Source organism: Stylophora pistillata, chromosome 7 (assembly GCF_964205215.1).
Source record: "Stylophora pistillata chromosome 7, jaStyPist1.2, whole genome shotgun sequence".
Taxonomy (NCBI): Eukaryota; Metazoa; Cnidaria; class Anthozoa; order Scleractinia; family Pocilloporidae; genus Stylophora; species Stylophora pistillata.
The window spans coordinates 24,320,575-24,348,216 of record NC_142525.1 but is presented as its reverse complement, the minus strand read 5'-3'; the positions used below and the strand labels follow the sequence as shown (position 1 = coordinate 24,348,216).

Genomic DNA, 27,642 nt, shown 5'->3' with positions numbered 1-27,642 from the left:
ACAATCAACGAATTGAACTTGGGTAATCGAGACGAAATCCTGTGAGTAGCAGGATGGAGGGCTTGAACCTGGGACCAGCATCGCAGTCCCACTGCCTCTTAGAACGTTCATATGCTAAACGAAGTTTAGCCATCTTGTGAAAAACTCATACTAAGTCTTTTTGTTTGCTAATTCTTAACATAACATAACATAACATTTATTCAGGAAGCTAGAACGCAAATGTAAAAAAATACATCCTGAAGACGGAAAATCGTGAGGTTAGCCCTGTATAAAAGCAATTTCCCTTACTAAAAACATACAAAAGATAAAATTTAAAGGCTACAGATTCAATAAATATTCAATAAATATTTAAATAAATTTTAAGTCTACTCTTAAAACTCGGCGTGGACAATGTATCCTGCCAAGCTATTCCATATCCCCACAATGCGAATGAAGAAACAATATTTGTAACAATTACAAACCGCTCTTTTCAGGTAAAGTTTATAGCCGTGGTTAGCTCTTGTACGCTTATTGGCAAACACAAAGAAATCTGGGAACGAGAGGTGATCAATACCAAAAACTATCTTATAACATTGAACCAGAAAAAGAAATTCTCTCCGCTTTTCTAGTGTTTGCCATTTTAGTAAGCTACAACGGTGTTCGTAATTCATTTCGCCTCGTTTCTGCCTTAAAGCTAGTCGCGAAGCTCTTCGTTGAACCGTTTCTAGAGCCGTAATATCCTTAATCATATACGGACTCCAAACAGGAGCCGCATACTCCAGTATGGGCCTGACCAGTGATTTATAGAGCTGTGAAAACACGTACTGGCTATTAGTTCCGATGGACCGCTTTAAGATACCTAGTACCATATTTGCCTTGTTTACCGTTGCAGATACATGCAAGCCCCAGGACAGGTCAGAAGAGATGGTTACTCCAAGGTCCTTAGTGTTCTCTACCGACCTAAATTCTCCCCCCCCCCCCCCAGCGAGTATATTGGTTTAGTTTTATCCTTTCTATGTGTAATACGCATGACCTAGCATTTATTCGGATTGAAGTGCATTGGCCATTTATTTGCCCATATAGTCAATCCATCTAGGTCACTCTGCAGGGCAGAGATATCAACATCTGGCGAACTGATTGTTCGGTAGATTTTAGTATCATCTGCATAAATCTTAACAGTAGATGTCAAATCTGTCGAGATGTCATTTATGTAGATGATAAACAAAATAGGGCCAAGAATTGTTCCTTGGGGTACCCCGGACTTCACTGACGTCCAATCCGAACGCTTTCCTCTAATAACAACGCGTTGCATTCTGTTTGTCAAAAAATGTTTAAACCACTGCAGTAAAGGCCCATCTATGCCGTACTTCTTCAGCTTAAGCAATAAACGCTCGTGCGGTACACTATCAAAAGCTTTGGACATGTTTAGAAAGATAACGTCAGGAGGTTTAGAACAATTTCTAGCTTTAGTCCATTCATCATAACAAGCTAACAACTGCAATAGAGTGGATTTACCGCTGAGGTACGCGAATTGATCTGGGTTGAAAAGATTTTAATCAGACCAACTATCAATGACTCGATTCCTCACCACCTTCTCCGCGATTTTGCATAGAATACACGTTAGTGAAACCTGACGATAGTTCTCTCTAAGATTCCTAATCTCTTTTTTGTACACCAGTGTAATATTGGCATTTTTCCACATTGTTGGTAGCTGACCCAGCGAAAAATATATATTCAAAAGTAACGCTAACGGAGAGGATAACACCCGACTACATTCTTTCAGAATCCGTGGCGATATGCCGTCTGGCCCTGGGGATTTATAGATATTTAAATTTTTCAGCATTTTTTTTTTATCTCTTCAGGGGAGCAATAAATGCTGCATAATTTCTGGTTAGTAACGTAATCAAAAACTGGAATGTTAGCTTGGTCCTCAACAGTAAATACAGACGAAAAATAATGGTTCATGCTATTTGCAATACTAACATCGTCATTTAGAAACTTATCGTTTACTTTCAAGGATACTAGATCGCTTGATCCTTTTCTCTTGGATTTTACGTAATTCCAAAAAGGCTTCGGGCTAGTGTTCGAGTTTAGCTCCTCAGTCAAATTGTTTATATACTGCCATCGCGCAGAGTTACATTTCTTTTTTAACTGGTTATTCAACTTACGATAATTAACCCAGTGAGACTCCATAGACGATTTTTTAGCCCTCTTGTAGAGTAGTTTTTTTTTTCGGCAAAGTTTGATAAGGTTGTTGTCAATCCATGGTACATTTGTGGATCTTATAACTTGGTGTTTTGGAATACATTCGTCAACAGCCGATAGTAGTAGATCCGACCATGCAGACCAAAGAAGGTCGATGTTGTCTTCAAGAAAAGCACAGTGCCAAGGGTCGTAATTCAAGAGATTACGAAGATATTCCCAATCTGCCTTTCTGAAGGAATAGACCAATTTCTCGGACCTACGATACCCGTGAGGGGATCTCGATAGAAAACAATTTATCGAGTTGTGATCGGAGAAAGGTTGACCAACGGTTGGGTCGTGTAGTAAGTCAGGTAAAGAAACAAGAACTAAGTCTAAGATGCTTTCCTCTTGAGCTGAGTCCTTGACTAGTTGGGTAAGGAAGTTGTCGTAAATAATTTTGCATAACAGCGTGGTGTGGTCTGAGCTCCTTGAGGCACAGATAGTTTCCCAGTTTATTTCAGGCAAATTTAAGTCTCCCAAGAGTAGTAGGTCGGAGTTAGGTGTCGAAAGAACACTGTCTAGGGCTGTTTACAGATCTAGAAGAGTATTAATGTCGCTTTTGGGTGGCCTATAAAGGATCCCCAAGTTAACTTTCCTCTTTTCTGAAACAAGAATGTCTTCAAAAAGTAATTCGGAATCACATAGAAGATCTTCTCTTTTGAAAATTTTTACTGTATCCCGCGTAGCTATTAAAACACCACCACCTTTACGGCCGTTGTGAGGACGGTCTCTTCTGAACACCGTGTAATTTAAAGGAAACAATTCGCTGTCTATTATTGTTCTGTCTAAATGGGTTTCCGTGAGGACCATAATGTCATAACGATAAGTAGCAATTTCCAACTCTAACAGGGCCGTCTTGTTAACTAAGCTTCTTGAATTAGCATAGAAGACGGATATATCAGGTTTGCGATGTCGATTTTTATAAGCCACGTTACCGTCATGATTCCGATGACTTACACGGCTCGGATCATGGGAGCAAAGAATTTCAATATTGAACATCGCGGAGTGATTGCTGTAGTAGGGTATCCTACTTTTAGCAAAGGCCCTTTTCTTCGTTGTTCTTGTCACGACAGCAAGGTTCCCAGAATGGTGGACACAACACGACGGACTGAAGAACACATGGCCATTTCTTTGCTGGTTTTCTCGTAGAAAACCAAAAGAAACACTACAATCTGTATAGTCATATGGTTTCACCGTATGGTTTCGGAGCGATAAGAACAAGAACCATAAGAACCACAAACAAGTCAAAAGGATATTTGGCAGAGCAGCATTTGCACGTCCGACCGTCATTGACAACATGAGATACTTAGATGATTTCTAACTTCTTGTAACACTTTTAAAACGTTATGCCGCTAAAAGTTACGGTAGTCTCATTATTTCTAAAAACAAATGTTATCTTAGGCAACTCTCACTGTCTGGACATATTTAAAACCAAATGTATTGCAGCAAGGGGGAAGAATTACAAGGACGATCTTAGAAGTTGAAAGGTTCTTGTTTAGAAAAGTAGATTCCCTTAAGTAGGGATCAAAAACTGAAAAACACGGGTTTTAAAAATTTTTTTCAACGAATCTTGCTTGTTGTTAGCTGACATCTCGAAAGTCAGCCCCAATGCAACTCATTCACCCTGACGAAGGGCTAACGCTTGAAACGTCAGCTCACAAATTCTTTACGGTGGCCAATTTACATTATCAACTCAGTTGATAAAACCATTTTTTTGTTATACTCCTCCGCCGACGTAGCACCTTTATGAAAAGAAAGGTTTTTTCTTTTATTATTTTACACATTAACCGATACTTAGGAGGTGGCGTGGCCGAGTGGTTAGGGCACTAGACTTGTAATCCGGTGTCCCGGGTTCAAGTCCTCACTGGATTTGTTCTCGGTTGCCCCTAGTTCAACTCCTCGGCTGTACTCTGTAAATAGCTCCCTAGTCTGCCTCCTGCCATTGTAGCTGAGAAGCCCCAAAGGGGTAACTTCAATTGACGTATTTATTTATCATACTCCCTTATCCAGGCCATCGTCCTGTGTTCAAACGCTGAATATTATAGACTATTAAAGAAATCTCACAATAGTTCTATTCTGGTGATATTTGCGCGTATGTTTATGTACAAAACAAACTGACACATCACTCTGTGTCGTGTATGCACCACTTCCAAATAGAGCCTCGGGTGCCGTCCATTTAATCGGAAGACGGCCCTAAAACCAAAGATGGAAACAAAAATGATTATGAAGGAGTTTTAAACAACATATCATTATTTCATTTCCATATTTTAAATAGAGTTATATTTTATGTCATGTTATATTCTCCCCTACCGCAAACATGCAGACTATGCGATTGCGTGTTTTTCACAAAAGATATCAGTAAGTTAATTTCATGTTACTTTCTTTTACGACTGTACTTTGTGGAGAAGAGAGGGACAGGGTTGAAAAGTGCTCTTAAATCACACTGCTCAAATAGAAGTTACCTCAAAATATGTCGTAAACAATTACCTCATGGGTTCGAACATATATGTCCTCTTCCCAGACATCTCTGGCCATTCCAAAATCCGTGATTTTGCAATCGTCTTCGTCACCAACCAATACATTTCTCGCGGCCAAGTCACGATCAATGATATTCATATCAGATCTATCCTTTTGTCCAGAAACTTGATAAAATCAACAGTTGAAAAGAACTAACGTATTTTTAGAGGGCGTCAATACCCCAGTAAACGAGATTCGAGAGAACGATGAAATCTCAGATGACACGAACTTCTCCTACACATCTTGCGAGCAAAGTAGCAGCAAGTAAGTTGCAGACTAACTTTATGACTTTGTTATCCCAATACTCTTTAGCTATCGTATAGAAGTACAACAGAAGGTGAAATCGTAACCTTTTTCTTCGATAAGTAGTCCATTCCATCACTGATCTGCCATGCGAATCGTAGTAGCTGCTTGGAGGTAAGGTCGGTGCGAGGTTTGAACGAGGGATTACTGTAGTAGTTATCTCGAACTCCTCGGCTCTTCCTGAGGTACTCAAGCAAGTCACCATACTGCGCATACTCGACAACTACGAGACGCCGGGCTGAATACAAGAAACTTCGTTTGGTTACTGGTTATCAGCTTTGTCTCAATTTATTCATTATAAACTAAGGTAACCTGGTCATGCTCATGACCAACTACATTTCCTTAAGAAGTCTTAGATAAGAGTCGTGTAGTAAGCCTAAATATGTGGGGAACTTTGACCTGACTCAAGAGCCCACGAAAAAGCTCCTGTCAGAATTAATCGTGCAGTTCACGATTTATTAAACGAAACTTAAAAAGTCCCCCAATCTAGGGACATTTGAAAACAAAGCCTATGTAGTATGTTATTTTAAAACACACAATAGTTCAAGATCTTTGAACATAAACCGCTGCATAACCTTGGCACTTAGCACTCTTACTTACAAACTCTAACTGACGCATATACATGCTACAACCACGCAATAATCAAACAATGCGTTTCTAACATTAAGAGCGACGTCAACAGCGACACGGATCGATAAAAGGAAGGGATTTTAACAAGAAAGACTCTTACACTCTAGCATCACTTTCAAATGTGTCGTTGACAGCAAACGGGTTCATAATTCAAGACTACATTTGACAGCAATTATGCAACTGCCTCAAGCTCACCTTCAGTAGTAACACAGCCGTACAGGCGAATGACGTGAGGGTGAGGATCAAGGTGTTTAAGGAATGACATCTCAGACAACAGGTCTTTCTTTTCTTTTCCAGAAGCATCCTTTTATAAGAACACCAACGGAAATAAATTCATTTTAAAACTGAAACGATCAAACTTACAATATCTAACTTCTTTCCAACACCGCATTGATCATTTCACCTAAAGTTCCCGAAATCGACATTGTTCGTATCGAAGCTCGATGGTTTCAAACGTCAAGTATTTCTTGTTTTTTGTTTTGCTTTGGTTTTTTTTTTTTTTTTTCTTCTTTTTTCTTCTTTTTTTTTTTCGTTTAGTAAAAGAAAAAAAAATAAGAAATGTAACCTTGAACACTCTTCACTGCTATCACAGTCCATCCTGGTTTTCCCGGCAGATCTAACGCCAAGCCTCGTGACACCACGCCAAATGCACCATGCCCAATAACCTTCTCTACATTCAGCCTTGCTCGTGGTATTTCCCATTCAGGGTCACCGGTGGAGGGTAAGTTGCAAGCTCCATATAAAACAGGCTCGTTGCGTATGACTTGCAATCCCAAGGACTGTCTGAGGACAAAAAACATCTCAGCTTAGGTTATACGCAGTGATAATGCTTCGGATAGCGGCAGAGATAACGGGAAAAATATCTGGGATTAGACATAATCACGAAAAAACAACATTCGGCTTAATTAGGTTGGTTCGCTTTTAGTCTATGTGTCCAATCATTATTCTATGATAAATGTTCATTTTGTGGAAAAGCTGCAATTGTGTACAATTGCCTCCTGTTTAGCAGGGAGTAATAGTTCGTTCAAGAGTTAACGAATGCATATGTGTGGATCTCACTGGCTTCTTCACCTGAAACAACGATATTAATCAACGTTACTCACAGCATCTATAGCAAACAGCGTATATGAATATAAAACAACGTATGTCAAAAACATTTATTAGGTCAGTTTTGAATAGATATTTACTAACATGTTCGTTGATTTTTCTGTATTCTGGATTTCTTGGCAGCATATCGCCAAATGAGGAAAGCAAAAATCGTGATCACCGCGACGCCCGCTGTTATAGACAGGTACATGGTGAGTGTCTCTTTCCCACCTGTTTGCAAGAGTAGAGTTCTTCTTAAATTAGTGATTAGTAGGATAATCTAATCAGTATTGAGGACATGAGACTAAAGATCCTAAAACGACTCAGGAGACCCTAAGAAGACCCAAGAAAACCTAGAATATTAAAATATTATATCGATGTTCAATATCGATGACTGGTTCGACTTGCTTCTCTCCATTCTCTAAATTTGAAACGAAAGGTCATCGAATGTTTAATCAAATTAGTATAAATCAGCCAAGGTGCACATCCACGACTTAGTTCTAAACAAAAGAAACCGTAAAGATTTTAAAAGCTAACGTTTCTAGCTCTAACCCTTCGTCAGAGCGAAACTCACTTTGACGAAGGGGGAATGCTCGAAACGTAAAACAATGTCATGTAACGCTAAATAACGTCAAATAGAGCATGCGGCATATAGAATTTGAGGAAGAAGTAACTTTTTAAAAAGGACTCAAACACTTAAAGCAATATCCATGAACTCTTCTCCTCATGAACTAACCTGCACTGACATCTTTGGATGAGACTGGTTCGGGTTTATCATGTGATCCCGTAACTTTGGTGATACCTGAAGGAAATTCACGACTCGTGAGTGCATGGATTAGTAAAAATATTATACGATCATGATCAGGCTAATTACTTTAGTGCATTTAAACAAGGTTAGGTAGACCAATAACCTGGACCTGGATTGCAATGTCAACGACTGAAATAATTTGTGATCAGATGGTCACTGTACTTACCCTTTTCTATCAAAGTGAACGTCACCGAGTCAAATCCTAACCTATTGGTTGCTACGCATTTGTACATGTAGTTTTTCACGTCACTGTCATTTATTGGAGTAACTGCCAAGTAACTTGAGTTTGAAGTAGTTGAAAAGCCTTGCTTAATATCTCCACCTTTTGTGTGCCAAGTGAAGATCGGGAAAGGATCGGCAGTACACTCAAGCGTGGTTGAATTTGTGTGCCAAGTGAAGATTGGGAAAGGATCGGCAGTACACTCAAGCGTGGTTGAATTTCCTCCTGTTAACTCCAAAGTCACTTGTTTCCTACGTTTGAGTATTCTCGGTTTATCTAAAAGAGAAAAACGAAATTCACGTAAGGTTAAAGACATCGTAGGCTTTATTTATTATAGGCTTTATTTGTTCTTCTATAGTCCGATGCGAATGTTTCCTATCAAATAATTCCTGGTTGGTGAGAAAAAGTATCGAGCTGGCGGATAATAACGAGGACAATTTCGCGCAAAGCACACTGGGTGAGCGTGGCCCTCTATTCAACAAATGTTGAGCTGAGCACACCTGAAAATACTCACATAGAACATCAACAGCAGTGAAGAGCAAGCTGTGATTTCCGTTTTAGGATAGCGACACACACACATAGTTTCCTGCTTGTGATCGATTTATCGATTGAATGACAAGAAAACTGTTCCGTCCTTTTTTCATGGGTCGGTTGTCTTTCAGCCACATGACAGACGAATTTTCCGGCCCCATTCTGGCGCGGCAGGTGATATTAAGTGGTTCCCCTTCCTAGATCTCGAGGGTTATATTTTCAGGTTCTAAACGATAAAGAAGATTTATGATCTCAAGCATTTGCATCAGACCTGGTTGCACCATTTTTTGTCGCTAGGAACAACTCTAACTGCCTTTAAACTTACGCTAGGGCTAACTTCTCACGAAAAAGGTCGCCACCTTAATCTGCTCGTTAACCAACTAAATGGATCACAGATATTGGCAACCATGATTTTAGTATATGTAGTTTTACTTTTTGAGGAAAGCCTGTTCATTAATCCTTTTATTTCTGGAAGACAATAACACACTTTATAAGCATTGAACATTGGAGTATTCACGTAAAATAAGGAAAAGGGGAAGGAGATCCTACCTGGTGACTTCGTTGGTGGTGGAGTTGGAACCTGTGAGTGAAAAATAGTTGTTCTTAGGTTTTATTGTAAGACTTTAAATCATGGTTCGTTGCTTGGCTGGTGCTGAATATATATGTTATTCACCAACTGGGAGGTCCGTGTTGGGAAAAACTGTACCCGAGGTTTTGTATACCGCCCGAGGCCGTAGGCAGAGGGCAGTACTCAAGAAAGAGGGATGGGAGAATACTGCCCGCTCTCGGAACCAATCAGATCGCAGAATTTATACCGCCCGCTCACGAGTGGTAAATATGAGTCAGGCGAAGAAACAAAGTCGAGGTCCATAAAAATGCTAAAAAAAGAATGAGGCCTATATGTAGCCACCTTGACCGAACAAACATAGTTAATAAAGGATTTATTGTATTGCGAAAGGATTTCGCTTTATCAAGAAATAAGAACTATTTGTTCGCTTCGAGAGCCGGGAAAGAAAGCCAACTGTGTTTGTAACACAACAAACTCACGGGAGTTGTTTATATTTTCTTAGTTATTTTCTCTACAGTCCTAATCTAATCAATGCGTAAACGACTATTTCTAAAATGTCGAGCTGTAAAATACTCTCCTCAAAAGTTACCTGCTTTGCTTGGAAAACCTATTATTTCCTACCTGAGCAGAAAGAGTAAACCCATCTTCCACAGATCTAGAAGAACCGGAAACTCGGAACCTAATCCCATAATCTGAAGTATCTTGTTGTTGAACGTTCAGAAGTTGGTAAGCCACGAAGCCACGTGCCAAGTCTCCCACCCATTTTAAACGCCTTGCGATTAATGCCTCTTTATCTTTGACTACTGATTCGCTCCCGTTTGATTCTCGAACATATGTTACCCAGTGGTCACCAGTTATGTAGTCATATTTTTTATTCCAACTGGCAAAGACAACTTCCAGTTTCTTTGATTTCTCCCCGTCAGTTAGTTTAAAATTCCAGGAAAATGTTTGATTGGATCCAATGAAGGAAACTACTGTTTTATTCGGCTGAGAGATCATTTCGAAGCCACATATTCCATTCAAACCTAAAACATCAGTTCATTAAATGGTGTGACACACTTTATAGTGGTAAATTTTTTTGTTTACAACAAAGACATAGATAACGAAAATAAAAAGCCAAACAAAACAATTTAACAAGAGAGGGGATAGAGAGAAATATGCAGTGGAACACCAACACAGAGCTAACTCGCCGAAAACGCTTCAAAATGGCCTGAGATGCTGCTAATCAACAAAGAAAACAACAAGGTAAAAAGTTAAGTCCATTTTATTTCAAAACAAGACATTTTTTATCTCTTTTAAGGCAACCGGTAACATCCCATACAAACCTTTAGAAACATATAACGTTGCGCAACACTGTAAGAGTCACATCCGCTTTCCTAGTAGTGAGCTTGGGCTGCCTGTGCTCAAGTCAACCAAAGCGCGTGGACGCAGAGGACGCTGAACTTTTAGTAGGTGCTAACATTCTGCTTCTTTACTTAAACGGAAGATCGTTGCTAGATTAAAGAAGAAACGTCACTTCTTGGTGCGGAAAGTCTTAAGAAAGAGAATTTTTGCTAAAGCGATGGAACAAACAATCGTATTTTCTAATTTCTTCCATAAACTGTTACGTGTCAATTTCACCTTCCATCTTGTCGAAACACGCGCACGTGTAAAAGTTGATAAACAACTGGTTGTCACGGTAACATGCCGCTTGCAGTGATTCACGCGAGCTGGGAAAACATAGCATTATTGGACACATTCCGATCGCATGATCGCAGAACTTTGTTCACAAATGATTGCACTCGATCGCATACGATCGCACCCGATTGCACGGCTAGAACATGGTGGAGCCTTAATAAATTTATTTTCTCGCACGAAAATTAGGAAGCAGATCAAAGAGATCTGTATAGTGCGTTCGTTGAACTGTGTTTTCAACTGGTAGAAAAAGCCCTTTTCAAGTAAGATTGCCTAGATCTTCCCATTATTTAATACAGGTGGTTTAAGCTACAATTTCAAAAATGTCTGACATCCGTAGACGATTACAAATAAAGCCAGTTTGAATGGCCATTGAAGCTTAGTACAGATTGTCCCTTGCATTATATCTGACAGCAAATTGCTATAAGTCGCTCTGCCTTAAAATTACCAAGAGATATGTTCAAAGTTGTTTTTTTTTTTTTTTGCTATTTTTTTTCCATCAAAAAGGTCCACAGAACTTAAATCGCTCAATATTTAATATGGAACTTGTCCTAACCATTATCTTTCTTTTCATCCGTCCTCAATCCGCTGACCAATGAGTGCGGGAGCAAACTGTCCTCGATTTCTGGCGATGCATTCAGCGGCAATACAATGTAACTCCAGTCAATCAACATAAACGCAAAGGACGCTGAACTTTCAACAGGTGTTAACATTCCGCTTCTGTTGTCTTTACTTAAGCAGAGAATCGCTACCAGTCAAAGAAGAAACGTCGCTTCTTGGGGTAGAAAGTCATAAGGAAGAGAGAATTATTTGCTAAAGCGATTGAACAAACAATCGTGCTTTCTAATTTCTTCCATAAACTGTTCAGTGTCAATTTCACCTTCCATCTTGTCAAAACACACGCACGTGTAAAAGTTGATAAACAACTGGTTGTCATGGTATCATGCCGCTTGCATAGCATTATTAGACACATTCCAATCGCATGATCGCAGAACTTCATTCACATATGATTGCACTCGATCGCAGACTATCGCAACCGATCGCACGAATAGAACATGGTTCTATTTCTGAGATCGCCTGCGATCGCGATCGCACTCGATCGCACACGATTGCAGAGCTGTTCACATATAATCGCAGACGATCGCTGGCGATCGAGTGTAATCGCCTGCGATCGTCTAGGATCATATGTGAATCAGGCTTAAACGATCAACAGAGCGAGATAAAAAACGTGACTGCTACGCGATACTCTTCACGGGAAAATCTTGACCCATATGTCGTTCACGCCAGGAGGTCTCGTCTTCTCATTGGTTTGCAGTTTCAGGAGGCGAGATAATAGGGAGTTTAAGCAAATCACTACGGCTGGCGCTGCTACGGCTATCGTGTTTGACGAGGCTTGGGGAGAGTACGTCGCCGTAGCCCGCCAAAATTCAACTTTAAGCAACGCGAACTACAAACCTAGTACGGCTGAGAAGTTTAAAACCAATAAATTAACCGTCTTCGCGGTAGTTTTTGCACGTCTAAAAACTCAAAATGACTTCGTTCAAAGGGACGAGGGATTCCAACGTTTGGAAAACAAAATTGTAAGCGATCCTGTGCACAGTGAATGAGTGAATTCAAATATTTAAGCTTACGTTTTGTAAAATTGCCAGTCTGGAGCTTATAAACACCAAAGCAAAGTTTCTACACGGTCCCTCATAACCCTCGTCATTCCTCGGCTTCAGCTATTTGAATTTCAAGTAGTCTTTGACGTTTGAAAAGGAAAAGTTAGACTTTCTACTTACGCATTTTCCTTGAGTTCGCTGCGTTCTCCATGTGCACACTGCTTCGATCCTTCGACAAACTCGGCTGCAAAAATAAAAGCAGATTCACTTGGTAAGGGACAGCAAGCTTGATAAATATTCCCGATAAGCTATTTTTAAAGATGTTAAGTTTATTTCAATAGTTAAAATTGCTCAGGAGAATGTATAAAGCGACGAAAGAAGCGAGATAAGTTCACGTACCACAGACTACGCCGAAACCTTCCCACTCGCGTAGAAGAATTTCCCGCTGCGGCTGGATGGGAACCACTGACATGCACAATGACTCGTTTCTGGACAATTTTACTTCCGATAGCCGTAGCAGCGCCAGCCGTAGTGATTTGCTTAAACTCCCTAATCTCCTGGTGTGGCGCAACTTTTTTTACAAACCTTTAGCAGCTAAAATCTTGCATTTGATTTTGAGAGGAATACATCCATCCATCAAACCGATTTTCGTGTAATTTCGCCAAGACGTTTCTGGGATGATGACGAACAAAAGTGTGTCAGGAAATTTTGAAACATATCAAACTGTTTCTCCCCTGCGTTGGACATTTGTTTTTGTCGGTTCCAGCCTGGCGCGGCCGCTAACCAAGATGCCCTCCTGAGCAAATTTTCAAATGACAGACAAGCCAAAGAGAGAGAGAGATAAGAGAACCAAAGCGATTCTGTAACGAATATTCAGCATACACCCCTGCTAAAAAGGTCATTTCACAGAGAAAAGATACAAAATTGTATGATGCTGAAGTCACAGAGGTTGACAAACCCAACAAGAGACTGAAAATTCACTACATTGGCTACAGTACACGCTTCGATGATTGGAGACTCTTCGGGGACGGTGTAGCATCTGAATATTTTCCTTCGAAATTGTATAGATTAAAAGGCTGCAACAAAAATTTATTGGACGACGTTTAGGGTAAAAACAGCAATCTAACCTGAAAAAAAATGTATTTTTTCCGACTCTTTCGGAAAATAACTTTACAAATCTTACTTCTTTATCTCGTAAGTAAACGATGGTAAATTGCCGTCCTTGTGAATTCCGTCACGCGTGTGGGTTCTTTGACGAGTTGACTCATACCATGGAGAAGAGTGGTTTGCATTAATTTTCTGGTATATTTGCATGGTTTCAGGGCAATAACATCCGCGTTGAAATCTTCCATAATGATCAAATCCTTTACCATTTCGTCGTCCAATTTCTGCAGCATATATGTGAAATATCTGCATGACCTACCTGTAACATATCTGTAACATATAGGAATTTGGCCCTAAATTTCTAACTGTGACAGATGTGTGACAGATATGAAAAACCAACAGCACTTACATATCTGTGGCAATATCTGCTACTACAGATATGTTAGCTATCCGTGGATCCCTACTGTGGCTATAGGGGAGCTGACTATCAGTGGTGACATAGGGTACCAATGTAGTTCATTAATTAAGAACAAGTGAATAAGACACTGCAATGTTATCTATTTGACATAGTTTATTGATATAAATAAAGTTCTAGCGGTTTTAAATTTGTTGTTGTTGTTTTTTTATACTCCTCTACAAGCTCCACAACACTTATCTTGCAAGGTTTTATTTACAACTGTGGCAAGCTGCTTTCTATAATTTTCCTCAACCAGAACAAAACCTAGGAAGCAATGAAAAGACAAATGTTCAAGTCAGTTCTCAAATGATTGAAATTGCGGATTACCAACAAACAGCCCCACAGTTGATTATGTTGGTAACATGGAGTTTCATAATCTAAAATACTAACAAAAATTTCAATCAAGGAGAGTACATGCAGTAGTTTGTTTGACCATGCACACTGTACCCAGATTGCCAGAGATTGAGATCACCACTTAGAATAGCCCCCTCCCCTAACTAGAATCAATAAATCAAAATGATGAAAGACGCGGTCCAAAGTGACAGTGTAAGCTTGGTTAGCAAGGGAAGTAGTAATCAATTCTGCAAAAGACTATCACTTCATAAAAAAATATCATTATGATTGCTTAGTTACTGGCAAAGAAGAAAGTAATTCATAATTAGTTTTATCAAACACTCTTTACCTATGAAACATGAAATAGAGGCAGAGGACCATTTAAGGAATTGAATTGTTGAGATAAAAAATAAAAAATGCGGGGTTATTCAGTTCACATACCACGAAAAGTGAGAATTATCGCTGGGAACCAGCCCTTTGCTATTTGCATCCTCCCAGAATGTGTCACACAAGGAGCCTGCCTAAACATCATCACCAGCAATCTCAACTTTACCCCAACCAAACAGGCACTTTATTCCATCCTCAGTAAATTTCACAAGGTGAAAGTCTATAGGGAAACAAGGTATCAGCAACTAAGCTTATCCGTTTGAAGTAAGTCTTGCTACAAACAATTATTTTATACTTTCGATAAGGTCATTATTCACAACTATATGAAGGAAATAAACAAAAACGTTCTAAGTTTCACCACTTAATAAAATGGGTGTCACTCACCATTAACCTCTTGAAAACGTGTTGATGCTTTGGTACTTCGTTGACTCCTTTTTGACATTTTGCAGTTGGTAGTTGTCGTGCTCGGGTTGAAACCGGCCAACTTATATTATTCGACATTCGCCGCTGTTTTTCCAGAGAATTATGGCTGTAGCTGGATATGGATTCCGGATTGGCGTGGCCAGTGAGCTCTGATATCTCCAGTGGGTCGAAATCATCTCGGAGTGCTTGGATGACTGTTTTGCGACTACTCGAATTTGTGAATTTGTCGTCTTAGGCCGCGATGGACGCAAACTCTGCATTTGTTTTACCAATGCATTTCGACCAATTGGAACCATCTTGTACCAGACATTGGATTTTGGGCTCTCAATTGGACCGCAGGTATAGAGATTTTCAGGAACGTTATCACCCTTCGGACGGTGACCAACGTACTCGATAAATGCTCTGTGCGGATCCAAATCTTCTTGTTATACTTTCTCGCCCGTTTTGTCGCAGTCGGTTCGTCTCCCTGGCGGTTCTTGGTTTGTCGCTCTTTGTATTCGATGTACTGCTCTGTCAGGTTGAAATCACTTAGTTTTTACGTTCGCAACAATAATTTTTGCTCGCGACTTACGTCACCGATATCGTTTTATGCACGAGTGCGATTCCACGCTAAATACACTCTCTTCCGGTTGACGTAGTGACCAATCAGAGCGCGTGTTTACTTTAAGCTATGCGATTCTAAAGAAAATTTAGCTGCTAAAAATAACACAGCTTGCCAATCCCTGCAAATCCGGCAGAACTGTCATGACGAAGACTTCCAGCGAGATATGAAAGTTATTCTTGTTTACCTTCGCTTTGAACTTAAAGCAATGTTTAGCTTTTCCATATTCAACGCATATTTAATTTATTTATCCGATAATTTTTTAAAACCATTTTATTGGGAGCGAATAAATCGAAGCTTCAAATGGTGATACACCACGTTTGATAAATTCTCAGTCACCATCCTTGACCAAAGCCAATTTTTTCCGAGTAGTGAATACAATACATCTTGTCTTTTCTATGTCTGTTGTGAATCCATGCATGAAGTAAATTTTCTTAACCCCACAAGCCGCATACTGTTACAAAAAAAAAAAAACAAAAACAAAAACAAAAAAACAAACAAACAAACAAAAAAAAACTAAGGGCATTAATATACCGGAAAATAACCCAGACGGGCACATTTGCGACAAATACAAATTATTCTTCGCTACGCAGGCGCCCATATTTCACTATTGCTAAGCCATAAAAAAGAGGGATGTTTTTTTAACTTTAAAATATCGATATTTGGAACGTAATCATTCGCATCTAAAACAATTTTAGCATAAATGAGTAACCAGTTAGGAAAATGCAAGTAAGGAACTTTTGATGAAAGAAAACTTTTTCTAGACCTTACTTTCCCTTTAATTTCATATGTATGTCTCTTTCCTCAACTTTATCTCAACGAGAGATAATACCGTCTAAGCAAATGTTTGATTGGTTTCAATAGATGAATTGACTTTTTCGGCTGAGCGGTCAGTTAAGCGACTTATCTTATTCCAGCCCGAAAGAATCTAATAGAAAAATGTTCGACATTCGGAACGCATTTTAAAAAAGAAGAAACTAAGAAATTTACCAGAATTAGAGTCCAAGGCTGCAAGTTAGTCATAAAGCAACACCAGCGAGCGAATAAAAACAAGCAAAAACATTGGAACATTGGAACATTTAGTGTGGTGGCGATTGCACTTTATTCACTTGCAGCTATCGAATCTACTTTACTGTTTTTGCTGAGTCATATCAGCAGGGAGATTTACACAATGCATGCTTTACGATAGTGGCTCGTGCATGATGCGTACAAACATAACTACATTACCATAGAGTTAATACTGGCAGGCTCTTTAAACTTGGATTAAAAAAGCACTGATTTTTCCTTATAAGCAACGCAAATATACTCACAACTCATTCAAAATAAGGTGGTCAAAATAACGTGGAGTTGCACCATCTTTAGCTAATAGAGACAAAGCCCAAATATCCTTTTCAAACACCTCCAGGCTGATCAAGTGCGCAGTGCGAGTATTTTATGATGGCCTAATCTAGAACTATTGGTCCTGGAGGCGGTCACCAATCACTCTACCGTTATAACCCGAGTGTGGAAGTTAAAAATCTTTGCAATTGATGAAAGCGAAATTTCAAACTTTGAAAAGGTGCCAATTCGGATCAATTTCGAAATAAAACATATCCTAATCATATGCGTATTCTAGTGTGGTGATAGCATTATCTTTCACAACAAACGCAATAATTATTTGTCTCTGGTTCCTGTAGCGTTGCTTCTGTAGCAAACAATAGACTAGTTCTTTGTCTCTCCGTCCCTGGTGAGAATCAAACGGCAGATACCTAAGCTAGCTTTTGAAAGCTCAACGGAAACGCGATATGTAGTTTTTCTGTTTTTTTTTTTTTTTTTTTAATTGGCTTGATCAAGCCAAAGATTGACTGTCTTGCAGAGATGGGCCAACCTTATTCTCTCGGAGCTTTGATCTATCTAAGATGTAATTACTTTCTGTAGTGACTTAGCAGATCCGGCCTTCACTATAACGATAGGAAATCTTACAACTCTAAAAATTGGCAAGAATTTAAACTGTGAGAAAAATCCTTAGAATCTTGTGCTCTCACGATACTGTTGGTCTTCCGTTCATATAATTTAAATCAATGGCCAAGTTTTCTACTTTGCAGATTGCTCAATCGAATCAAAAAGAAAAGGACAGATATTTAGATCTTATAGAGACAGAAGCAGGCAATGAGTTTGATACATGCAAGTAATTGTGAAAAAACAGTTTATTCGGGAATTGATGCAGCTTTGCCTTTTGTCAAACCTTTAAATTCCGTTTTCAGTTGTTTGCGAAAGACTTGAGCTTCCGTCTTAGGGCTCTGAAAATGTCGTTATTCCTCGTTGCCCGTCAGACCGCCAAATAGGTTTTCAATACAGCCAGTAGGTCCCTTCACACGAAGCCTCTTTTCTGGTGACTTGCATTTGTCCTTTGCACCTTTCTGTTGATGACAGTCGTCGTCCTTCTCAACTAACCATTTTCGATTTCCTTGGAATATCTTTACACCGTTTCTAAAAGAACTCGCTAGCACTAACTATATCAAAAATACACCATTCGTTATGAATACTTCGTATCAAAATGAAAACTATTGATTTTATAAAGGTCGCTAACGCAGTTTTAACCATTAAGTGATCCATCTTGTAAACGCTTTTCACGTTGCAGATACAGAAAAACAATGGCTGTCTCTACAACTTCAGTTACACTTTTCGTTACTGTAACAATTATCTAAACTAGAGCTTGTCAACAGAAATGCTAAAACTTGATTAAACCGAGATAAAGCTTTTTTACAATTTTGTACTTTTTCCAAAAATGGGTTGATTGTTTTCCGGGATGCTTACCGAGTTTGCGAAAACATCAGATTGTGACGAATGGCTTAAATTTCCGACCCAAACTGAAAGTGAAGTCAACACGATCCTAAGATAACTTTTTTCACTTTAGTGTCACCCAAGCACTCCACTATTATCTCGATGACGTGATATATGTTATTTTGTGCGTAGTTGCGATATGATATATATGGGCGCTTACATCACGTATGCAAAGACTTTTTTATACAAAAAAGGGATGGCCTACTTATCTGATCTCGAGAACACGCTGTAAAATCTGGAAAACAAATTAAGATAATCGTTAATCTCGGACTATGTTAAACTAAAGCAAAATGATAACACGTCACGCAGGAAGAAACTTCTTCTTATAAAGTGTTATTGAAAAATAACCCGGACGAGATTATGCAATTTCTTATCATTTGGCAAGGCTAGGCAGCGGAAAATCTAGAGACTAAGTAAAACTTCGTATCTACCCGTGTGAATGTAAGTATCGGCTAAAATCATACGAAAAAGTCGCAACAGCCTTTTCTATTTATCAACTAAAAGCAATCACAGTGGTCAGCATGGAAGAACCCACCGGTGTACCAGTGAGTGCTGGGGTCAATAAACCTATTCTGGTTCCCAAAACGATCCCTTTTTTTCCTCAGGGTGTTCTGAAACCAGTGAGTTCTGGGAGCAACCAATCTATATGTCTCCTTCATGTTTTCTCTCAATCATCACTCACCCTACTTCTCAGATAATTCTAAACTTCTCGACACATAAAGGATCTAGAAAATAACGCCAAAATGCACCAATAACAGCAAAACAAGGTGCTATTAAAGCGACACATATACACTCAGGTGGTATAGTATTCAAGACTTCGCGATCTATTCGGTGGAGGAGCCTCACTCTTGTAAGAGAAATGATGTAACGTTCATTTCTAGGTATATATAACAAATAGACAACAACAAAATTATCAATATCTTTACATTTCTCTTGTAAAAGTTTTCTTTCATGACAAGTAGGATGTTACCATGAAAGAAATGAAAGCTTACGATCTAAACACTGACAAAACTAATGTGTACTTAAAAACAATTCTTTTCGTTACTTAGATCTGAAAAGAATCCAAAAAAAACCTAATTTAGTGTAACTTGTAAATTTTGAAATAAGACTCTGCCCAACTTTGATTCCATAATTGACTATTATAAGTGAAATAAGGTCAATCATAATGCAAGGAAATTAAAAAAGTGCACAATTTGGAGGGCTCCTTTAAAAAAAGTTTGCTGTTACGAAAGCTATTATACTTTCACTTTATAGCTACGCTTACTCTGTGTCTCTGAACTCCCCCTGGATTCGCGCTGTTGACGACATATGCAAATACAAGGGCTTGAGAAGGATACTCTGTCACTTTTTCGCCGTCGAGGCATGATGACAACTCTATTCTGAAAGTAAGATTAAAGCATAGATATAATAATTATCTTTAAATTTGGTCAGAAAATGCTCAAACTGACTGTGAAAATAAAAAAAAAAATGAATTTAAGCATTTTGGTATGCGCAAAATCTCGGGGAAATTACAGGGAAAGGGGGCTTTGACTACTTATTTAGTTGTTGTTGTTATGACTTCTCGGTCTTTGTACCTAGTGATGAGACGACGACAATTGCATAAGAACAAAAGATTAAACATTTTTTTTGACTAAAGAAATAACCGCGGTACCTTGGTGAGGCCAATAGAGTTCAAATGAACAAAGGCTGATAGTTTCTAAAGAAACTGTTTGAGGCTTCTCTTGCTGAAGGCTCGAATAGGGAATAGTATTTCGTCTTCAATCCTGTTTCCGGGTCTTTGTCCCTAATGTGGGTAGCAATTCAACGTTCCTCTCCGTGCTGTAACTCGCTTATGGTGGACGTGATGCTATGGACAGAATAGAGATGAAGCTCCTCTCCGAGAATGAGGTTCACTAGAGTGCTTTTTCCAGAACCACTTTCACCTTCAGAAATACGTTTGGAAAATATGGCTGAGAGCATGTCACCAAAAAGTAGTTTGAAATGAAAGTCAATTTCTAAATCCGTGGTAAACTGCTAATAGTTCTTCTCGCTTCTTTGCATCCAAGCCGTTTTATCTTGAGAAAACAGAAAAGGTCTGAAATAAAAGAATATAGTTGCATATGGACCCTGGCGAATGTTAATTGACATCTTTTCTTCCCACTTTTCCCAAGTTTCAATCCAACCGTGTGCCATTCTAATCGTTTGAATCAGTTAATGAAAAGTTAAGTGCAGTTTACGGTCACAGCTGCGATGATATAAATCTTAAAAGTGTTTGAGTTACAAGCACTGCTGAGTTTAGAAATAAATGTCCCTTGCATGGCTCCATGTGTCTGCTAGGTACATGTAACTGAGAAATCCGGAAAAATGTGGAAATGAAATGTTTTGACTTGAGCTTCAATTTTCTCACTAGCTGAAACGAACCGAACCAATCCTCAAACCGTTGGGTTTGACAGTGATTGATGCCACTGAAATTACAGGTCGTATGTAGGATGTCTATGATACGATTGATAGTATCAGTGGTCAAATATCCAAGCTTCTCTCTTCCGTTAAATATCTTATTTCTGTTATTGGTTTTCACTGGGCTCGATACTCGTAAGGTACGATTTGGTATTTCTTACATTATCTCTATTATTATTGTAAAAGCGATCGTGAACGTTGGCCATTGCTCTTCGCATGGAGTTGCATATGCTTGGTAGAAGACAGGATGAATGCTGTGATCTGCTAGAAAAGTTGTCAATATGACTAATGTGCATGAACCTAATGAGGTTACAGTGTCAATAAAAGTACAACAATTCAGATCTCGTCATGCAAACTATGTATATTATAATTGTACTCTTATTTAGTGTGAATGCCATGACTTCAGACGAAGCCCGAGTGAACGCTCCTAGAGCGTCTAGTTATTTACTGGAGCACTCTTGTAAACGAAGCTTGACAGCTGACCAAAAATTCGACCATAAAAACGACATGGGCTTAGTTTCATAGTTCTCTACATTACAAGAACTAAAGGTTGCAAGATATTTTGGGTCTATCAATTGAGTTTCACGATGTTTATTGACCATCGTAAAGAGTTTCTAAGCTGTCTTTTCGAGCGTTAGCTTTTCTTTAGATCGAATGCAATTTGGCAAATTTATTTAGTGCCGCTCTGTGATCCTGCGGCCTGCTCCAAATTCGACCTTTCCAGCGCATGTGAGCAAATCGTTGCGAAGATTCGCTTCGTCGTCGGTGTTTACATGAAAAGTCGTTTTCGAGGCTGTGATCCGAAGTTCGTCAAAGAAGGTTAACCTGCCTCTGCTTCGATCGGAAAAATGTTTCAAAAGTTAGATTTAATTTGCGACCTAATCAACGCAAGGGAAGTTTGAGGTCAAAACAAGTTAATGTGCTGAATTTCAATCAAATTACAAACCGTCTGAAACACGTTATTTGAGATGTGACCTGAAAACATGTTGTACTAACTATTGATAGTTAAAACTAAACTTAATCTGCTTTCATGCTAGACTTGCAGGCACTCAGGTCACTAAAGAGATGGCGATAGCTGTATTTTATATTTGAATGAAAAATTTCCCTAGCTGGATTATCAGTCTGATGCTGTATCAATGCTGCTTTTTTGTTAGTAAATTCGTTCGGGACTCGTATTTCTGCCAATTTTTTGGAGCGAAAAAAAGCGTAAAAGATCGATCGTGTATTACATTTTGTGACTCTGTTCAAACAGTTCCCTTGAAAGTTTTACCTGCGGATTACAAACACTCGATTAGCTCTCCCCTAAACACCGAGTTAAATGTACTTTTTGCAGTCTTGAAGGGCCTCATGATAGCCAGGACAGATGATGGACATTGCTCTCATCTGTACGTGTTCTAATTCTCGCATTAAATATTCAGGCAAACTATAGTGAAAAACAAGTACTGCATAGTCCATGATTGATCTAATACAACTAGAATAAAAGAGCCCTAGATCAATCGTCATTGTTGGTGATTTAAACATGGACAGGTTATGACCTGACAGTGCTGAAGGAAAGATTCTAACTGATCTTCAAGAAATTAACAATTTGGAGTGCTTGATAACAAAACCAACAAGTATATCAGTTCACTCACAAACGCTTCTCGATGTTCTGCTCACAAATACCCCAGAACTTTTTGTAAAAAGTGAAACGTACGATCCAGGACTAACTGATCACTGTATGGTATACGGAGAAATGAAAGAGAAAGTTCATAAGCACAGAACGAAGGTAACTACCTACAGGCAGACGAGAAACACTGATTTTCAACAGCTCAACCACGAACTTCTAGAAGCACCGTGGCATGTGGGTAAAATATTTTTTGATGTAGATGATAAGTACGAGTATTGGACCGCCCTCTTCGAGTGCACAGTGAACGCACACGCCCCTATCAAAAGAAAACGTGTGCGTGAAAAGGACGTACCCTACATGACCCCAACTTGGAAAAAGGCGATCAGGAACAAGAGGAAACTCGCCATACTGTTTGCGAAGAACCGAACGCCAGAGAACATGGAACTTAAAAGAAAGTACAGGAATATTGCCACACGCGAACGGAGGAAGGCTATCATGGAATACTGGTTCGCCAAGTCAAAGGAGCTGAAATCCAAGCCAAGGGAGTTTTACAACGCCTTTAGGCCATATTTTAATGGCAAAACTAAGGAGTCCACCTTAATCAGTTTAAAAACAGAAGAGAGCATCATTGTAAAAGATCAATGCGAGGTAGCTGAGCAATTAGTGAACTATTTCTCCACAGCTGCTGTTAGCATTGTAGGAGACAATGCTATTTGCATCACAGAGGAGAACCATGGCAACCATGGCAGCGTTAAAGCTCTGAGAGAAGCATACCAAGGAACGCACTTCGAGTTCAATCGCGTCAGCAAGGATCAAGTGCAAAAGGCGCTTGAAAATATCAACCCCAATACGTCCTGTGGGTGGAACCCCGGAGCACCGCCTAAACTCCTTAAGAACGTGGCCTGTGGAATTGCCCCATCGCTAATGACTCTCTACAACAGCTGTATCGAGCTGGAGCCATGGCCTTGTGCGTGGAAAATGGGAGAGTGGACGCCAGTGTTTAAAAAAAGGTGACAGACAACTGGCGAAGAACTATCGTCCCATCACGTCCCTTGTTACCGTAAATAAGACATTTGAGCATATGCTCAGTAAGCAAATCACCGGGCACTATGATCCAACTCTCTATCAGAGAATGACAGCTTATAGAAGACATCATAGCTGTCATACTACTCTACATAGACTCGTGGAAGACTGGAAATCAGCTGTTGACAGAAAGGAACTGGTGTACATACTGTCTACTGACTTGAGTAAAGCCTTTGACTCTCTTAGCCATTCTCTAATCGTAAAGAAACTCGAGGGCTATGGCATTGGACAAAATTCTCTCAACCTTCTTAGATCATACTTTGACAATAGGCTCAATAGAGTGAAAATAAAAGGAGTGACAAGTGACTGGAAATGGGTGGTGCTTGGCTGCCTGCAAGGCTCGTCCTTTGGCCCCCTTCTGTGGAATTTGTTCCAAAATGATATGTCATTTCATATAAATAATGCTAATTTGAGCATGTATGCCGACGACCATCAGATGTATGTCACGGGGAAGAAGCATGACGTTGTCGCGCAAAGTATCAAGATACATGTAGAGAAAGCTCTATCCTGGTACAAGAACAACTATCTCTCAACCAACCCAGAAAAGTTCCAGCTATTCACGATCAACCCGAGAAATGTTGACAAAGATAACCATAATCAATTTTTTTCTGTTGATGGTCATACCATTAACAGAATGGGGGAAATACGGCTTTTAGGAGTTCAAATAGATGAAAAATTGAGTTTTACTAGTCATATCAGTGATCTATGCTCTAAGGCCAGTCAAAAAGTAGGGGTCCTAGTGCGGCTACGCAATTTGATACCCTGTAATGCTAAACTATCACTTTACAGGTCTTCAATTCTGCCCCATCTAACCTACTGTCATTTAGTATGGCACTTTTGTAATGCATCGAATCGGAGAAAGCTTGAGCGGATTCAGGAGCGTGCACTTAGGGCGGTGTACAAAACTAGATCAGCGTCCTATCAAGAACTGCTATGTCGCGCCAAACTACCGACGTTGAACAATCGGCGCCTACAAGACATTACCACTTTGATGTTTAAAGTTAAGCACAGTCTTGTACCTGAGAATATTTCTGACTTATTTAATATAAAGAACACTCAATATAATTTACGGAACAGTGACTTTGAACTGCCAAGATTCAAAACTGTAAGATTTGGTAGGAATACTATTAAATATATGGGACCTCTCATCTGGTCGAAGTTACTAAGACACCTAAGAACGATAGAAACTCTAAATTCGTTCAAGAAGAAAATAAGAAAAGTCGACCTTTCAACTCTCGTTGAAATTTAAAACTTAACTAAATAACTTTATAATCTTTTTAATTATCTACTGTAAATAACTATCACCTACATACGTAAATGTAAGTGACTTTTAAATTTTTTAGTGTCCCCCATTAGCTTATAGCTAAAAACATAGACACTTAAATAAAGTTTTTCATTCATTCATACGAGCAACCTTGGCTCTCTTAAGTTGAATCAAGAAATATAATATATTAGAGGCTTTTTTTAACAATTTCATTAATATGGGTATTCCAGGTCAAATTACTGGAGATATTAAGATCCAAAAGCTTTACATTTTCTACCACTTCTAAAGCATCGCCATTGATGAGAATGGGCTTAAATTCTTGCTGGAACTTTGAAAACGATATTCGCATCTCTTTACACTTTTCATTGCTTAATTGGACTCTATTTTCCAGGGACCATTGTATTACTCTACCTGTATGACACTGTGCGTTACTAAGCTCCCCATTTGCAACCGTCTCGGAGATGGTGGTGTCATCTACAAATTTCCATAAGCGAGCATTTTGGACTACTGGATCGTTGATCATAATTAAGAAAAGCCAAGGCCCTAGTTTGGTTCCCTGGGGGACGCCCGATGGTACTGATCGCCAATCAGATACATATCCCTCACTAAGTTTGATTCTTTGAGATCTGTCTGACAAAAGTCGATAACCTAATCAATTACGCTATTTGGCACGTTTAACTTACATAATTTCTTTATAAAGATGCTATGGTTAATTAAATCAAAGGCCTTACGATAATCGAACAAAATAGTTCTTATAGTAGCATCATTCCCGTCGGTGCCCTCACACCAAACATGAAGCATGTCCAGTAAAGCGAAGGTGGTACCGCGCCATACTGATTCATATCGAGATTATCAAGAACGGCAGGCATGATGTAATCGCGTACCACGAACTCCTCTACCACCTTCGAGATACATGGAGTGAGTGAGATGGGTCTAAGATCTTTCTCTAGCATTTGCACGGGTTTTTTCTTAGGAAGCGGGATTATATCAGCCAATTTCCACGAAAGAGGTAGGCGTTGCTCTTTAAACAGTGCGTTGAGAATTTTGCATACAGGAAAAGCAATAAGATCGGCGTATTCGCGCAGAAACCAATTAGGAACCTGTCAGGACCACATGATTGGAATAGATGAAGTTTTGATAGTGTTTTCCAAACAAGTTTTTCGGATACTTCTAGGAACTCCGGGGGATTTTTTTCTAGTGCCAAACGAGTAATGGGACACAACAGACGATACTCTTCAAGAGGCTCGAGGAGTGCTTTATTTATGGAGTTCGCCAATTCATGTGTGGGAAAGTTCTCAACTTTCTTAACGTTTGTATGATTGGTGAGATCGCCTGAGAAAATTTTTTTTGTCAGTCGTTCGATAGCCCTCAACCAAGTTCATTTCCCAGAACGAGAAACTATAAAAATTTCCAATCTAAAAAAAAAAAAAAAAAACACTCATGCTAGCCCGTCTAGGTCAAGAATACGGACAGAATGATTGTTGGCGTGACTATGTTTGCATATCGACTTAAAATGTAAAGAGATACTTAGCGTTCAGTGTCGGGTTCTTGTTCTGATATCCAGCTCATTTTGGTCTTCAGTCCAGCCGGTCATGGCCCGGAAAAGAGCGTCAGAATTGTCCAGCTCGTTAGCTGAGAGCCAGACGATTTTTCTTGTCCGAGCCATGACGATATCTGGCATTTACAAAACTTTTAAAACGTCACCTCTTGATAAATCGACAAAGGGTGAAGAAAACAAACAATGCATGTGGTCTCGTTATCTCATTTCCAAGAGTTCCCTTAGGCCTGCTTTCCATTAGTTTTGATCCCGATAATTTTCTTCACGCAATCACAATGAAGTTATCGTTTTCATTGGTTTTATTATGTTGTCAGCAGCTTGTCATTCAAGGGGCAGAGGGTAATGCATTCATTTGGATGTTGAACCGGAAAACAAAATATGCAGAGTTAAAAAATGAAGTCATATTTGAAGCCAGAAAACCCCCCTTTTTTGGAATTAGATAGCATGCTTTTTCAAACATATTTAAAACTATGTTTAAATTTGGTCATCGTATGAACTCTAATCTCTGTCAGTATGAATTGATTTGCCCTCAAGAAGGATACACGAGTTTACTTTTCGAAGCTATAGACAGGATAATATAAACAGAGCTGTTTTCGATGCCTAGCTCGGGCTGTTACGAAATGATTGTGTTTTGTACAAGTAAATAACCCAAATGAATTCCGATGATTGCAAGTTGGTCTGAAACGGCTTTCTGTAATTTGCGAAGCGAAACGAAATGAAATGAAGATCTATAATTTGCGGAATAGTAATCTGGCGACGATTTTCAAAGTAGAAATCTGTACTTTTGCGAAATGGACGTCTATAAATGACTTGTGAACCAGATAGAATCCGTAATTTTCGAAATAGAAATCTGTTAATGATTTGCGACACAGAAATCTGTAATTTGCGAAATAGAAATCGCTTGATGATTTCCGAAATAATTTGAAATCTGTAATTTGAGAAATGGAAATCTGTCATTTGCGAAACGAGAATCTGTTTAAAAAAAACTTCACAGCTCGGCCAGAATGAATAGGTCAGCTCACTTCAAATGTGGATTGTATACGCAGCCTACCAATCATAAGAACAACAATTAGCGAAAGTGAGAAATAAAAAATCCGTGTGGCGCTCTTTGCGAAATCTCCACTACGTTCGTGAATAAAGCAATGCGCCATCTATGTTAGAGAAGAGTTGCACTATGCAGAGTAAACGTATGAAGGTGTAGCCTGATCGTCCGGGTGAGTGTAGTCCTGAGAAGGACTGTTGTCGGTGGTAGTGACTGACGTTTCGACAACCTGTGCGGAAGTCATCATCAGAGTCAAGAGTCATCAGAGTCATCATCAGTGTCAATCTTGACTCTGATGATGACTTCCGCACAGGTTGTCGAAACGTCAGTCACTACCACCGACAACAGTCCTTCTCAGGACTAC

The 27,642-nt window shown here is 39.3% G+C and overlaps 1 protein-coding gene across 1 annotated transcript in view; it reads right to left on the bottom strand.

The window, feature by feature from the left end:
* The window catches only part of LOC111344028 (fibroblast growth factor receptor 1), a 17,320-nt gene extending 498 nt beyond the window's left edge, over positions 1–16,822 (bottom strand). Inside the window, 14 exon segments of the mRNA XM_088726969.1 lie at positions 4,343–4,416; positions 4,711–4,851; positions 5,091–5,281; positions 5,869–5,977; positions 6,047–6,048; positions 6,239–6,452; positions 6,710–6,744; positions 6,865–6,990; positions 7,496–7,549; positions 7,734–8,063; positions 8,302–8,544; positions 8,868–8,898; positions 9,508–9,911; positions 16,777–16,822. Of these exon segments, the coding sequence (XP_088583095.1) occupies positions 4,343–4,416; positions 4,711–4,851; positions 5,091–5,281; positions 5,869–5,977; positions 6,047–6,048; positions 6,239–6,452; positions 6,710–6,744; positions 6,865–6,990; positions 7,496–7,549; positions 7,734–8,063; positions 8,302–8,544; positions 8,868–8,898; positions 9,508–9,911; positions 16,777–16,822 (2,000 nt within the window).
* Positions 16,823–27,642: the final 10,820 nt, after the last annotated feature.